At 42.4% G+C, this 15978-nt stretch overlaps 1 protein-coding gene across 13 annotated transcripts in view; it reads left to right on the top strand.

Moving 5' to 3' along the window:
• The window catches only part of RASAL2 (RAS protein activator like 2), a 239765-nt gene that overhangs the window by 205721 nt on the left and 18066 nt on the right, over positions 1 to 15978 (top strand). For all 13 annotated transcript variants that reach the window (XR_013840015.1, XM_079981082.1, XM_079981081.1 and 10 more), the window contains 6 exons: positions 801 to 899; positions 1896 to 2447; positions 4891 to 5035; positions 10205 to 10349; positions 12733 to 12969; positions 15065 to 15266. Coding sequence is in view for 12 of the 13 variants with exons in the window: in XM_079981082.1 (XP_079837208.1) it covers positions 801 to 899; positions 1896 to 2447; positions 4891 to 5035; positions 10205 to 10349; positions 12733 to 12969; positions 15065 to 15266 (1380 nt within the window). In the remaining variant the exon portion in view is untranslated. The remainder of the gene's footprint in view (positions 1 to 800; positions 900 to 1895; positions 2448 to 4890; positions 5036 to 10204; positions 10350 to 12732; positions 12970 to 15064; positions 15267 to 15978) is intronic.

Raw genomic sequence — 15978 nt, 5'->3', positions numbered from 1 at the left:
TTATTTATTTCATTTAGCAGCTTTTTACACAAAGTGATATTGGCAGCTGGTGTAGTAAAATAGCACCCAATGCATAAAAACAAATTCTTGAAATTACAACAAAAAAAGAACCTACACCATGGCGGGAACAGTACTCAAGTAACCATCTTGCAGTTTTGTGTAATATATTTGAGCAGAACAGGTAATCCAACCCTGAGCTTTTCTGTTTCCCTTCCCAATTTGTTTGTTTTCTTTCCTGTTGTTTTCCTTGTGTTGTTTTAACCCTATTTTAACTTTTAATTTCTATCATTTAGTTGCTTCCTTGTCATTTAATAATCCAATCAGATGTCTAGTGCGAAACTTGGCAACCTGGGAATATCAGCATTCTGTGTTTGTTTGTTTTTTGAAATCATGTTTCTAGTTGTTTCTCTTTTGGAGATAAGTTTAGAGGGACCTTGTCTTGTGAACTGGATGTGGGGGGGGGGCGGGAGACTGCACCCAGTTTACCATATTTCAGGTGTGAACCCTGCTCCCTCCTGATCTCCATGCACTCCTTTGATCCCCCTACATTTCAAATCCATTTTTTCCTGAAAGCTTTATATGTGAAGGCGAATTAAATAATGAGTACATTTCTGTATGTGCATATATGCGTGTTTATACATGTGCACGCTTCCTCTGCTTTCTTAATTTAGTATTGGCAAGTATTCTAGAATTGTTTGTTGTAGGGTATTCAAGATTTTCATGCCCTTCCTTATTTTACATAAGCTGCAATTATGAGCTTAGCTGATTTTAATTTTTTTTTTAAAAAAAAAATGTTTTAGGTCACTTATTCCTGTGGCAGTAAATGTTTCAGCTGTTCCTCAGCGGGAGAAAGAGACAAGTGGATGGAAAACCTGCGGAGGGCAATCCAACCAAACAAGGTATAAGGGAAATCCAGTGGTTTAATGCACCCGGGGTAATTTCTTTCTGGGCCAAGTGATATATCTCTCCCATTCTTCCCCAAACAAGCACACCCATTTAATTAAGTTGATGGCAGCAATGCCATCAATGTCCCAGAGGAAAACTCTTCAATAACACAAAATGATACTCGATTCCACTTTGCACAAATGTCTAATAGATACACATGGTCTTCTATCACCCTCATTAATGCTTCTGTTTTCCAGGAGACTTGTCACGGTTTGTCTTATTGAAAAAATGCCTGTGAGCTCTTTCTTTAGCAAAGTGAGACACAGGCTAAGAATTTTGAATTTTGGTGTTTGCATTAAAAATAGAATGTATCCACTGACAGAATCTGTCATCGGCTGCTAGATTGCTGGTCCTTCTTTCCAATCCCTCTTTTACAAGATGAATAATGGTACTATCCACTATAGAGATCCATTTAAATCTGGCTTCCAGCTAGGGCTTGTGAGATAAACGGCCTTATTTGTTTCTGTCAAATTTCTTCTTGAGCTGCAGTGCTGCCAGTTTCTCTTGGATATAAGTTCAAGCTCCCAATTATGCTTTATTAAGTCCCAAACAGCTTGAGTCCAGAACACTGTAGAAAAAAAGCATCCTCTCCCATAAAATTATTCATAGTGGGTTCTTCTGGAGGGCTATTTTTTTTTTTTTTTTTTGCAGGTGTTTTTAGTACTGTACCCTTCCTAGAGTGATAAAGGCTACAAACACCCTGACCTTTCGCCATGCTTGCCATCGCCATTGTAGCCCAGAGCATGGTTGATTAATTGTTTTATCTTATATGTCTTTAGTGTTTTATGCAAACTTGAGAACAGTTTCTAAACTTCGCAGCATTTAAATATAAAACCAGTGATAATAAAAGTTAAGAGCAGCATAGAACAAGAAGTCATCCACACGTTAGGTATTTGACCCTTGCAATGAGGTTGGCCTCGGGAAAACTAAATAAGCCTTTTTCTCTCCAGGACAACTGCCGACGAGCCGAAAACGTGCTCCGCCTTTGGATCATCGAGGCAAAAGACCTGGCCCCCAAGAAGAGGTACTTTTGTGAGTTGTGCGTGGACGATACCTTATTTGCCCGCACAACCAGCAAAATGAAAAATGATAATATCTTCTGGGGAGAGCACTTTGAGTTCTCTGGCCTTCCACCTGCCCATAGCATCACCATCCACATCTATAAAGATGTTGAAAAGAAGAAGAAAAAGGACAAGAACAACTATGTGGGTCTGGTCAACATCCCCATAGCTGCTGTGACTGGTCGGCAATTCGTGGAGAAGTGGTACCCCATCAGCACTCCCACGCCCAATAAAGGGAAAACAGGCCCATCCATACGGATAAAATGCCGTTACCAGACAATTACCATCCTCCCCATGGAGCAATACAAAGAGTTTGCAGAGTTTGTGACCAACAACTACACAATGTTATGCTCTGTTCTGGAGCCAGTCATCAGTGTCCGGAACAAAGAGGAGATGGCCTGTGCTTTAGTGCACATTCTTCAGAGCACTGGCAGAGCCAAGGTAAGAACATGCAAAGCTCTTGCCCCCTCTGTGTCATTTTTAGTGCTATTGAAAGATGGTGGCAGATTGGGTTCTGCCAAGTAATTAAACTGATTCTTTGTTGTTATGATCCTGAAAGCAAAATTTGTCTCTACCTATAGTTGTCTTGAAACGGAGCATAACGCAAAGACAGTGGTCAGTGTTTTAAAGAATAATTAAGGCTGTTGTCCTATACATACTTTCCTGGGAATAAAGCCTATTGAACTCAAGAAGTCTGACTTCTAGACACATATTGGATTGTGCAGCAAAAGTATTATTTTAAGAAGAAAAGGTCTATATACAAAGACATCTGCTTTAAAAATAAACACACTGACATTAAAAATGTGTGTTTTGCACTTTATATCCCTCCTTCCTGCATGGGACTTAAGATGAAATGTGTGGGTCTGCCCCATTCAGGCACTACAGTGAAGTTGCTGTTTTACATACTTTTTCATACCAGGCACCAGAAACATAGCGCAGGAATCACCTAATGCACCCTGTCAATAAAAGCTTTGCACAAGGACGTCTGAACATTCAACATAGTGAAGCATTGAATTCCTCCTGTATATCCAGTCTTTACTATTTGAGCATTCTATCAATCAAACTCATTTTTCTTCCGTCTGACCAATTAGTGTGAGAGTTACAGGAACTATTTGCTGAACCACCATGATTCATAGCTATCATTGCTTCCATAATATTCCCCCGAAGTGATGAAGAAAAGTGACCTCAGATTTCTTTGGTACAAACTGTACACTGGGTATATCAGCATATTGTTGCTCTGCCTTCTTAACATTGTTACACTACAGAATGATTAGAATTCAGATTTTAAAGACTCAGGTTTAAGAAGAGAAAGAACATGTGCGGATTTTATGATTTAATTGTTAACTGTGCTCTTCCTCTCTTTGCATTCCACTGAGCACCAATAATTGTTAATAACTTGGATAAAGCAAAGTAAATTTTTGTTCATATTACTAAAGTTACCAAAAATTATATTAAGCTCCATAGTATAAAGTGACATCCTTGAATATATTTAGCAATTGAAAATATGCTTTGCATTAAATCTTAGGCCAAACTGCAGCATCCCCTCAAAGTCAGAGGTGACTCGTTTTTACTGAATGTTTAAGAGGCCTCCATTGCATTATTGTTGGGCTCTGACAAGATGTTATAAGCAGATATGTCTCCCCAGACCCAGGGAGATGTATAGATCTAATCCTGAAGGCTAATCAATGCTTTCTTTGAGATAACTGGCATGTTAAGCTCCCAGAAAAGTCAAGACTTTTACAACATAATCAATGATGATTCCCATTCCCCAGGACATGGTCTTGAAGATGCATGATGTTTCAACCTTGCTGAAGCAAAGCAGGTCTGAGACCAGTTAATGGCCTGGTTTGCATGTCACGTTAAACCATATTTTTTATGGTTTAAACTAAAACCTGTAGTTGTTGCTGGTGCACACTGCTGAACAGTTCTTGCTCTATTCCTCCCCTAATCCTCCTCCTACTGTACTACCAGGATACAAGCCAAAGTATTGCTTGTTGTGATGTCTGAACCCAGGCTTGTGGTTTGTTTGTCTAGAAACTGACCATTTCCTCTTGAAATGAAAGGCAGTAGATAAGTTATTTTAATGAAAATAATACGGCTTGTGGTTTGTTTGCATAGAAGCAGCAAACCATGTGCTTGTGTTCACATATCACAGCATGCCAGACAGGCATGGCATGAGGAGGAGGGGAGTGAAAGGAACAACTGGGGGCCTTAAAGTAGTTTTGTACGCTGCACGCTCACAGTCTCCTAATTGGTGTTTAACTCTGGTTTATTGTGACGTTTGAACCGGGCCAGGGCCTGGATGGGAGACTGCCCGAGTATTCCATATGCAAAGCCTTGTATTCCAAGATGAATTAAACGCAGGATATGCATTTAAATAAGGAGGGGGGGGGGAGAGAGAGCTTGATAAAACAATATCTGAGTATTCCTCTGGCCTTTGGGGAGCAGCGAATGGCATGTCAGGGTTGTGCTCTGGCCTTCTCGCTCAGGCTTTAGAAACCTTGGAATACTCTCTCACCCATTGCCTTGGCTTTTCACCTGGCTGCAGCCCTTTCTCTGAGATCTGAACCTGGCAACCATTTTCCAGTGTGGCCCTGGGTAACCGTTTACAGAAGGCACAGGGTGGGAGGAATTGCTCCTCCTCCGTATTCCTCAGTGGTACTTACGTTTCTGACAAGCTTGCAGGCTCAACACACTGGCATTTTATGAACCTGTGGTGGGGAACCTCCAACCTATTGGCCTAATCAGCCCCCACTTCTCTTTCTCTCCCCACTGAATTTAGCAATTCTCTTATCCTTCTTATCTAGTCCATCCTACCCACCCCTGCTGCACATTTTACCTTGGGTTAAAACACCTTTCTGTTGTCCAACCGCTTCTCCTTCAGGATTTCTTGACTGACTTGGTGATGTCCGAGGTTGATCGTTGTGGGGAGCATGATGTGTTGATCTTCAGGGAGAATACACTTGCCACTAAAGCCATTGAAGAATACCTCAAGCTAGTGGGACAGAAGTATCTGCAAGATGCTCTCGGTAAAGGAAAAACATTCTGTGGGTTAAAATGTTTCTACAGTGGTACCTCAGGTTACAAACACCTCAGGTTACAAACACTTCGGGTTACAGACTCCACTAACCTGGAAGTAGTACCTCGGGTTAAGAACTTTGCCCCAGGATGAGAACAGAAATCGCCAGTGGCAGCCGTGGGATCCCCCATTAGCGAAAGTGGTACCTCAGGGATGCAGGTGGCGCTGTGGGTTAAACTACAGAGCCTAGGACTTGCCGATCAGAAGGTCGGCGGTTCAAATCCCCGCGACAGGGTGAGCTCCCATTGCTCAGTCCCTGCTCCTGCCAACCTAGCAGTTTGAAAGCACATCAAAGTGCAAGTAGATAAATAGGTGCTGCTCCAGCAGGAAGGTAAGCGGCGTTTCCATGCGCTGCTGTGGTTCGCCAGAAGCAGCTTAGTCATGCTGGCCACATGACCCAGAAGCTGTACGTCGGCTCCCTCGGCCAATAAAGCGAGATGAGCACCGCAACCCCAGAGTCGGCCATGAGTGGACCTAATGGTCAGGGGTCCCTTTACCTTTACCTCAGGTTAAGAATGGTTTCAGGTTAAGAACGGACCTCCAGAACAAATTAAGTTCGTAACCAGAGGTACCACTGTATTTGATTCAAATTTGGTTGTCGGTGTTGACTGTGTGTGTGCGCGCATACATGCATCTGGTTATCATCTCCTTTGGTGTACTTATATAAGGAAACTTTCTGATGTTGATTAAGTGGCATGGGGGTGCCAATGTTCTCACAGTACTGCTTCAGTAACATCAGACTCCTCTAGTGAATGGAGCCCACCCACAGCGTGGTTCCCTTCCCACAGTTGCCTTCTTACAAAACCAGGACAACAGCTCCACCCATGTGGCATGAGGTAGCTGATACTACCAAAACAGCGTGGGAAGACACGCAGTGAAATAACTCCCAAGTTGTTAAAACCACACCTTAGAAGCAATCCAGAAGGCCTGACCTGGGGAATATTTCGTACTCTTCAGAGTGAATTTGGGGTAGGTGGGAATTACAACTCTTGGGTCCAGATCAAACTTTTAAGGATCCAGACATATGGGACATATGCTGAAATTAGGCAAACAATTATACTTCATTGTTCCTGCGCAGTTCCACATTGGGCAACTACATATGTAAAGTTCCCCAGTATGAAACTGCACAGAAAACTATTCATTAAACAAAATTTCAAGTAAGTGCATCCCTGTTTTCCCCTACGTACACATTTTTTAAGTCTTTTCCTCATTTTCCAGTTACCAACTGTACTTACTGTGTACGTTTCTCATTGTGGTAATAATGAATTTCCAAGCAAATTAAAAATCTGTAATTCATTTCAATCCAGGTTTTAGAGGCACAATCTGATGGGAGTCTCTCCTGACCAAACCCACTGAAATAAATGGGATTTGCACAACAGCTTGGTAGTGCGGGATTGGCGACTCTGGAAGAGCATATAGTGCTCTCATCCAGCTCCCATTCATTCAAATGGAGATTGCGTAAAATAGATTCCTTCTGGATTGCATCCTTTGGCTATAAGCCTTTAATGTCTAGTAATTATATGAAGTTATTTTAAAATTAACAGTTTTTAATATGTGATTCAAGATACCACTGGGAGAGATAAGATTTTAAATCATAGACATCAGCGATCAGAAATGCTAATTAGGATTCTGCAGCTTTTCTTTTCCAAAAGCCAAGACTGCTTCCATTGTAATTCTTTCTAGAGTCCTTTTCACTTAGATCTCACAGTATAATAACAATTTGATTAGTGTGTGTTTTAAGAGCACCTAATTTATCTTGACTATTGAAAATAAATCTTTAAGGCTGCCTTCCTCTAACGACGCCATCTTGCAGGCAGAATAATACATCCTGTTTTCACTGACATGTGATGGGAGTTATTTTTGAATAAACATATATAGGATAGCACTATGTTAGTTTTAGGCGTTTTTACACTATAAACTGTTATGTGGTTCACTATATTTTCACAGGGGGTAAAGCATGTTTGCATTCATGGCCTTTTTTAACAAGCCTATTATAAGGCCATTAAAGAAAGTGAGGTATTAAAGTCAAAGTATTAAAGTCACATTGCTGGTGGCATAATAGCATCAATGATATCCTGCGTCGGGCTGACAGGTTCCTTGAGGTTAGTCCAGTCTGAAAGGAGCTCTTGGAAACAGATTGACAGTAATCGTTCTACGGAAGATAGGCTTATCTAATGCGGACTCTCGAGTCCTGAGAATATTTTGTTTCCTCCATAAACACACACATACACAGTTTACATCCCTCATTGTCACAGAGAAATGTATTGGCAAGACTGGCCAAACACACAGAACACAGGCTGGTGTAGAGCTGAATCTTTAGAGCTTAGGAGTCAACTCTTAGGGGCCAAGGTCCCTTTGCCCCCCAATAAAATATTTGAGAGAGCAAGGCCCCCCAAAGTTTATAGACATTGCCATTCAAATGGTGTTCGTGTGCCACATCATGTGATCAGTTATGTGGGGTGGGGCCTACCTGGCCCCCCCCCCCCAATATTTTATTAAAGTTGGCACCCTTGCTTCAGAGAAGTGACTGGTGGTAAATCTTGCCACTGTCAGGCGCTTCCCAGGCCACGTTCCCCATTTTCCTCTTCTTCTGCAAACAGGCCTGTTTCCTTGTCTCGTCTCCAACACCTCTCACAAAACACCTGACAAAATATCCCAGTACCCTCACAAAACACCTGACTATAACATTCTCTATTTAATCCCAAAATGTGCACTCCATAGATGCTATGGTATGCAAATATACCCACTACTCTGAAGCTTTCCACATGGCACTTCCAAGCAGAGACCTCACATACGGGGCATGTCAGCCTGTTAACAAATTGAATAAGTACTGCAGCATATTGAGGCTTGGGGAGAGGGGGGGAACCTATTGTGCCATGTGTCTTTTTCCCATTTCTCCTATACCATAGTTCATTATCTGCTGTGTTGAATCACCTGTGTTTTCCTTGAATGCTTCTTTTGAACGTTAACTGGATCTTTCTGTTAGTAGTTATTCCAGCAATGCTCCCAATTGCTCTATTTCATGCTCTCAGAATGTCCCCCTGTTTCTTTAGTTACCCAATTTCAGCTGCTGGTGGCAATGTGCTCTGTTGAACACATAAACGTTCATTTCTCTTGGCTGCTCAAAATGTGTTTGCTTGCGTTTCAAAAAATAGTTCGGGGTTGTTGTTTTTACCCAGTTCAAGAATACCTGTGTAGAGAATTGCAGATGAAAACAACATTGGGCCCATGGGGGTGTTTTTCAGTAGCTGCTGCAATGTTTCTGGTTTCCAGTGCTGCTATCACCTCTCAGAAAAACCACCTTGAAGAAGTCTTAGCCTCTCTAAAATAACGTAATGGGTGGGTTCAGTTTACAGAGATGGGACTGGGTCCAGATAGAAAGTTGGGAAAGGTCAAAATAAAAGGGGTCCAGTAAGGAATTAGGGACACAGGTGGTGCTGTGGCGCCACAGAGCCTAGGGCTTGCCGATCAGAAGGTCGGCGGTTCGAATCCCCGTGACGGAGTGAGCTCCCATTGCTTGGTCCCAGCTCCTGCCAACCTAGCAGTTCAAAAGCACGTCAAAGTGCAAGTAGATAAATAGGTACCGCTCTGGCGGGAAGGTAAACGGCGTTTCCGTGTGCTGCTCTGGTTCACCAGAAGCGGCTCAGTCATGCTGGCCACATGACCCAGAAGCTGTCTGCAGACAAATGCCGGCTCCCTTGGCCAGTAAAGCGAGATGAACATCGCAACCCCAGAGTCGTCCGCGACTGGACTTAACAGTCAGGGGTCCCTTTACCTTTACCTTTAAGGAATTAAGGATTATTGCCTGGGGCTCAGATGCATCTGTTGTAGCAGTAGCCTCCCTTTTCTTTTGAACTCTCAAAGCAAAGAATTTAGAATTCACTAAAAATCTGAAATATACATCCTTCAGATAATATATTCAAATGGTTACTTCGCTCAAACCGTAATTTGTGTGTTCTGCAGAATGTGCAATTTTCAGTTCGCAGTAGCCTTGGATTTTAAATAAAATAGAGAATCAGCGTGTGATTAAAGGCAGTTGAGATAACCTGTAAGGAGAGAAAAAGCCATTTTCTTGTTACCAAAATCTCCATGTATGCCCTTCTGTTCAGTAGAAACTGCAAGACTTACTCCTATTTTCTGTGCAACAGTGAGGTCCAGAAACTTGCTTATGTTTTTGGGACTCCCAGAAGATTTTTGTACTACCACTTACTGACAGAGCAGAGAGACTGTGCTGCCACAAGTCCCATTGGATCTGCACAGTTACTGCCATGCTCCAATGAGCAGCAGAGAACAGAATGCGATAAAGAGAGTGATTCCCAATTTTGGTAGGATAATCAGTGCCCAGAGCTAACCTTGCACACTAACAAAGTCCTACAACATTACAGTTGTCACTGAGTCATAAGAAGAAACTACTGGCCTTGCCTTCTTGCTTCTGCTAACTTCATTCCTGAAAGTATTGACTTTCATGTTCATTATTCATCCTTAAAACTAATGGGCTAGTTGCAAAAATCACAGACACAGATATAGTGAGGGCAGAGTGGCCCAAGCTGTTTGACCTAGTTTAAATAAGTGAAGTTATTATACATGAAGGGCAAGGTGAACGCTGACTTAATCATTGTTTATCCTTTTCTGTAATGAGAGAATCAAATTATGTGCCTCTGAAATTAAAGGGCAGCAAAGGAATGTTTAGGTTTTTTGGCAAAACCCATAAGCCAAAGCAGTTGAGAGACATAAGTGGCATGGTTTTAATTCCAAAGGGGATAAATAATCTTCCGATCACTACTAATCTGTGTCTAGGTCATATGACATAAGGTTAGTTTAATATCATTCTTTAGAAGATAAGCTGATTGCTGGAAGGGACAAAGAGGTTTCTGTACCCCACCTTCAGGGAGAATGTTGGCTTCATTATGAATCAGGGAAGAGGAATGAAGTTTCTGCATCCTTTGCGGAATTTGGCCAAACATCAGTGATTTGACACACTTTGGCCAACCTTACGCTTCAAATCAGGGTGGGGGAGTGTGTGGTGTCATCATCTGTGGAACTATCAGCAGAAATTTTGTAGGTAACATTTCAATAAGACGGTTTCCTGATTTGCTGTGTCTTGCCACCCGACTCCTAGGTGAATTTATCAAGGCATTGTATGAGTCGGACGAGAACTGTGAAGTGGATCCCAGCAAAAGTTCACCGAGCGAGCTAGCCGATCACCAGGCCAATCTTAAAATGTGTTGTGAGCTAGCCTTCTGCAAGATCATCAACTCCTACTGGTGAGTTCAGGGGGCGCTTCTCCCATGGGGATTTGCTTATTGGGGTGGTTCACCTTAAGGAAAGTAAACACAGCCTGCTCTCCTCCTTTAAAGATCGACAGGAATGATTTCACCAGGGATTGCATTCTGTGAGCCAAGTAAGCAAAAAGGACTCCGCAGACACGGTCAACCAGGAACTGCATGTCCCACTGAAGCGAATTGAGCTTACCAGGAGTGGGCTTCAGTGGGTTCTTCCTGGTCCCATTTATCCGCACAAGGCAGCTTAATTGAGATGAATTAGCTTTAGAGGTCAAGTGGAACTGTGACTATGCAGCTGGATTTTTGATAGGTTTGTGATGGGTAAAGTGAGCTTCCTTAAAGCTGAGCTGACTGCTAGGGGTCTTTGGCAGTTCAAAGGAAGAATACAAATACACTAATACACTGAAAAGGATAACTCAGCAGCTACTGTTCCATTAAGGTTCTAATAAGGCTAGCCAATCAAATACATACAGAGGCCATATCTGTCTTTGTCTAAGGTTACCAGACGTCCCCGTTTCCCGGAGACAGTCCCCGGATTTACGTATCAGTCCCCATACAAAATCCATTGAAGTTGAGAAGTGTCCCTGGATTCATTGAAAAAAATCTGGTAACCTTATCTTTGTCACACTCAGTAACAATAAAAACCAAACAAACAAAAACTAAGGCAGAGCTATGCAGATCAATATATGGTTTTAGCCAAACAACACCAGACCAAAAAAATAATAATCTGTGGGGGGCACAAAAGGGGCAAACTATATTTCTAGGTGAGCAACCTGTGACCCACATGTTAAGATATCTGAAAGAAAAATAGCAGTATATGTTAAGGACAGGAGTCCAGCAATGTGAAATGTGAGGGGGCAAGTGAGGAGTGAGCTCCCTATTGGGAGGGGGGTTGTGTCCCCCCCCGCCACCCCCCCAGCACTGCCCATAGTTCTAGGCAGTATTTGTTTCACAGGACTTATTGAGAGGCTAAATAGACATGAACTGGCAAGAATACTGCAAGAAACAGGCCTAAGGTCCATGGGGTGCATTTACCCCCCACCCCAACAGTTTCCCCGAGGACACATCTTTACCTTCTCTTAGTGTGAATGGCAGTTTCTAAAAGATAAAATAAAGACTGCTGGGGACATAGTTGAGGTCAGCTTCAGTCAAATATCTTTTAAGCCTCCCCAATACAAGGAAAATGGTATCTGAATCTCCCCAAATACAAAACCAAACCATTCATAACCAGAAAAACAATCTTTGTTGTTGTTTTTTGCTCTGAATAATAGAAAATCAGTGTCCTGTGCTTATGCAAGTTAGAAGGGGAAATATTTCTTCTTGATAGATAAACTGTATCTTTAGTTTCTCTTTGTTCCTCTATTTAGAACATAAAGCATCTGTTTTCTGTTATTTAGTTTTGTTTTTTCTTCAATTTATAGATGCTACTTAAGGGTATTACCAAAAAAATAAGTTTTAAAATTTTAAATGTCCTGGTTTCATCACTGGACAAGTCAGAAACAGATAGCCTTGCTGAATTCACCAAGGAAATTATCCACACGATTCTTCTAAAACACTGTTTCCTGCTGGAACCAGGATAAGTGGAAGTAGAAGAGACTCACTTTTAGCCCCAGACATTCAAGCTAATATTGAATGAAATTCTGAATCTCCTAGAATCGTTGTGGAAGAGAAGAAGCTTTGTGGATCTGAGATTTGGGGAAATAGCCAGCACTAGTTATACTCAGAGTAGGCCCATTGAAAGAAATGGACAAGTACAGGGAAGAGCAAAGTGACTACATGTCCACCTCTGGGAGCCCACATGCTCCATAGCTTGCCTGACTGTGCCATGCACAGATATAAGGCAGCTTCCTATTTGTGGAATCAAATCATGCTCAGAAATGGGCTGTAAGCTGGGAAGAACCTCCTAAGGAGAGATCCAGCCTAAATTTGTGCTTTAATTACAATGAACAATGTGAAAGCTATAGCTTAAAAACTTAGCGGCATTTCCTGCATGTGGAATACCAGCCCATAATGTCACAAGGGCTGGTGGCGCAATCCCTGCCTTCATTTGTCAGAATTGTACACTCTAGGACAGGATCTCTCCCAATAAGTATGTCATACCGTAAGTACGTTTGTAGATCATGCAAATTAGCATGGCATACACACATCGTCTCGCAAGGTGGGAGCTGGCTGGTTTGCGTCGCCCTTCTTACTAAATGATGGGAGAGCACTGAATGATGAAATTACATAGGCAAATGTCTTCATTTCTGCCAGCGCCCCTCTCCTTCCTCTTACTGAATGACCCTGTACCAAGCCCAGTGGCACCTAGGGCTTTGCTGTTCAGCTTGCATACTTAATGTCCTTGTGCGGTTTCATTCATTTCCAGTGTCTTTCCCCGGGAGCTGAAGGAGGTGTTTGCATCATGGAAGCAGCAGTGCCTCAACAGGGGGAAACAAGATATCAGTGAACGCTTGATCAGTGCCTCGCTTTTCCTCCGTTTCCTCTGCCCAGCCATCATGTCTCCGAGTCTCTTCAACCTCATGCAAGAGTACCCTGATGACCGCACCTCTCGGACGCTCACGCTAATTGCAAAGGTTATTCAAAATCTGGCAAATTTCACAAGGTAAGTGATATTAGAGCAAAAAAAGAGCAACTAGGGCACATCATTGTGGGTTGTGTCATTACTTATGAATGCTCCGATGGCGACAGCTGCTGACTTGCCTTGGCTCTATCAAAGTATATTGGAATCTGTTTTCATATCGAAATAACATGCTTGAAATTGTACTGGCTTGAAGGACACACCAATTTCAGCTCACTGTGCTACGAAAAAGTGGACATGGGACCTAGGATTCGGCTCTACAGATAGAAGAATCTCACTAGCCCTGTTACTTTTGCGATGGCAAAATAGTTTGGTTGCATTCTGGGTTACGGTTTACAGATGACTCATCCCCAGTCTTGTCCTAGATGTTGGTGTCACAAAACTAATCCAGCTCCTACCCCAATGTGCCCTTGACTGCTTTACTCCCCCCCCCCCCCCCAGTAATTGGAGATGGCGCTCCCCTAAGGGCAACACACACATTGATTTGTCTGGCACCACTGACAGGTCCCTGCAGAGATGTGCAGTGCGTCCCATTGTAGTACACAAAACATCACCGTAGGGCTAACTTCAATGCCGCCCTTGCTGCATGCACCCCACACATTGTTATAACTGATATTTAGCTTGTTTTAAAAGGGCAATCTTAACACAACTCAGCAGACATAAATTCTGCAAAGGGGAAAGCACACTGAACTGCCTCAGGCATTGGAGTTTCCTGTTTTCCAGTATGGTTTGATGGTCCCACGCACTGGTGCTAGTAGCCCTATGGGGCTGGGCAAGGAAGAGTCAGAGTCCCACACAGGACATAGTTTTCTAGGAAGCAACTTCCTTATGTAGCAGAAATGGACGTGAGAATCTACACCTTAATCCGCTTCTATGAAGTTTTTCGGGAGTATCAAACTACCACATTTTGTATCAATTAACCGATAAACAAGATACTACTTTGGTTTCTCCGACATCAGTGAGAAGATAATTAAAACCCACCTATTTCAGCTTCATTGAGTTCTGAGGTGGTTTTTGAACATGCAGATCCTTCTTTCTGAAAGCCCACAGCTACATCTGATGTTAAATGCGTCTCTGCATTTCAGATGTTTCCCCCCCTTTTGTTCTTGTTTTAAATGCAAATTGCATTCCCTGGGGCTGTTCTGATTATTAATACATTCAGAGCAGCAATGGAGATCACCCCATAGGCCCCATCTGAAGATGATATTTTGCAAACCTCTTTGAGGGTTTTTTCACAGTCAAGCAGTATATAAATAAATAAAAGTATTTGCATTGTGGGGGAATCTCCCATTAACTCCAAAGAGGGCTTTCCTTGCTTGCTTTGATCCCATTTTCAGCCTTCCTTCACCTGATGCCATCTGCATTAAACAAACAACTCTTCAAGTTAATGTCAAAGCTTTGGCTCTGAATTTCCACGCATACAGATTGAAATGGAGCAAAAGTACTAAGATGCAGTAACTTGTAGAGAGTTTGACAATAACAACAACAACAACAAATTATTTACACCCTGCCCATCTGGCTGGGTTTCCCCAGCCACTCTGGGCGGCTGAAGGTTGCTTGCCTGTTCATTATGTAGTTTCTCCAGATATACCGTATTTTTCGCTCTATAACACGCACCCGACCATAACACGCACGTAGTTTTTAGAAGAGGAAAATCCGTAGGCATGCCACCCGTAGGCATTTCCTCCATAACACGCACAGACATTTCCCCTTACTTTCTAGGAGGAAAAAAGTGAGTGTTATGGTGCAAAAAATACGGTAATCTCTGATCATTTTTTGAAGCCTATAAAGCCTGCTTGGCCAGAGATAATAGCAGAACACAAATAAAGAAGCATACATACCGCAGGGACGATCTGAAAAGAAACCAGAGTTAGCACAGGTAACACTGACTTTCTCGTGCTATCTTCAACTTTTTCTAAAATGAATTATTGTCAGCAGCCATAACTAAAAGGAGTATTGATATGGAACCTGTGGTTTGGTCAGAGAAAAAGTAGTAATTACAGTCCTTTAATAAGTTAAGCAAATCACAGATTCCCTTGAAACTGTTCCCATTCATCCCCAGAAAAAAGGTTAATTCTCTCTCTATTTCTTTTTCTCTTTCCTCCTTATGAAAATTGAGATTTGGGAACAAAGAAGAATATATTACATTTATGAATGACTTTCTCGAGCATGAGTGGGGCGGCATGAAACGCTTCCTGATAGAAATTTCTAATGCGGACACCATCTCCGGCACTCCAGGATTTGAAGGCTTCATAGATTTGGGACGGGAGATCGCTGTCTTGCATTCCTTGCTGTGGGAAGTTGTATGTCAGCTGGACAAGGTAATCTAGGCTGGAGGTTGGGGAGGGCTGGCCGGATCCGTGATCGTCTCCTGGTTACAATAATTCTTACTCTATAGGAGCCAATACTTCATGAGAAGTTAACTTTAAAATAAAGAAAAGTAATTGACCAGCCTTTATTCCACACATGACTAAAGGTTTGAGATGGTGAGAACAGTCAATAAGGAGCTTGAGTCAACTGCATGAATTTTGTAGAGCCTCAAGTGTCGTTTTATTAAGCTGTTTACGTTTTTTTTAAAATCCTCCACTAATTCCAGTTGAACAGCTTAAGCTGTTCTTTGTTTGGCCTTTACATTTTAAAACAAATTTGGCCTCTCACAAACATAATCATGGGGTTTCACCTTAGACGATGCAACACACCATGCGTAATGTTGAAAAGGGAAAGCCAGGGGTGGGGAGAACATAAAGAGGATGGCAGGTGGGGAAGGGAGTGCACCAGTCATGATTGCCCTGGACCAAAAACACAGCAAAGAGATGCTGTTCACATTGGTACATGGTTTAGCTGTGTTCAGTAGCTACTGCCCATCACTCTTGCAAGTTTTTGCTGTCCATAATTCTATATAATTAAACTACTCCAGCTAGACTTTTCCTTTGAAGGAACAGATTGTCAGGGAATTGTTTCGGTGGTGATGGTGGGTTATTACTCTTTGAAGAACTGAAAAATTACTGTTAATTGAATTTCCTGTTGGCACTG

The sequence above is a fragment of the Podarcis cretensis genome (assembly GCF_951804945.1).
Source record: "Podarcis cretensis genome assembly, chromosome: 6".
Lineage (NCBI taxonomy): Eukaryota > Metazoa > Chordata > Lepidosauria > Squamata > Lacertidae > Podarcis > Podarcis cretensis.
Note: the sequence above shows the minus strand (reverse complement) of the source record. Positions and strands in the feature narration are given on the sequence as shown.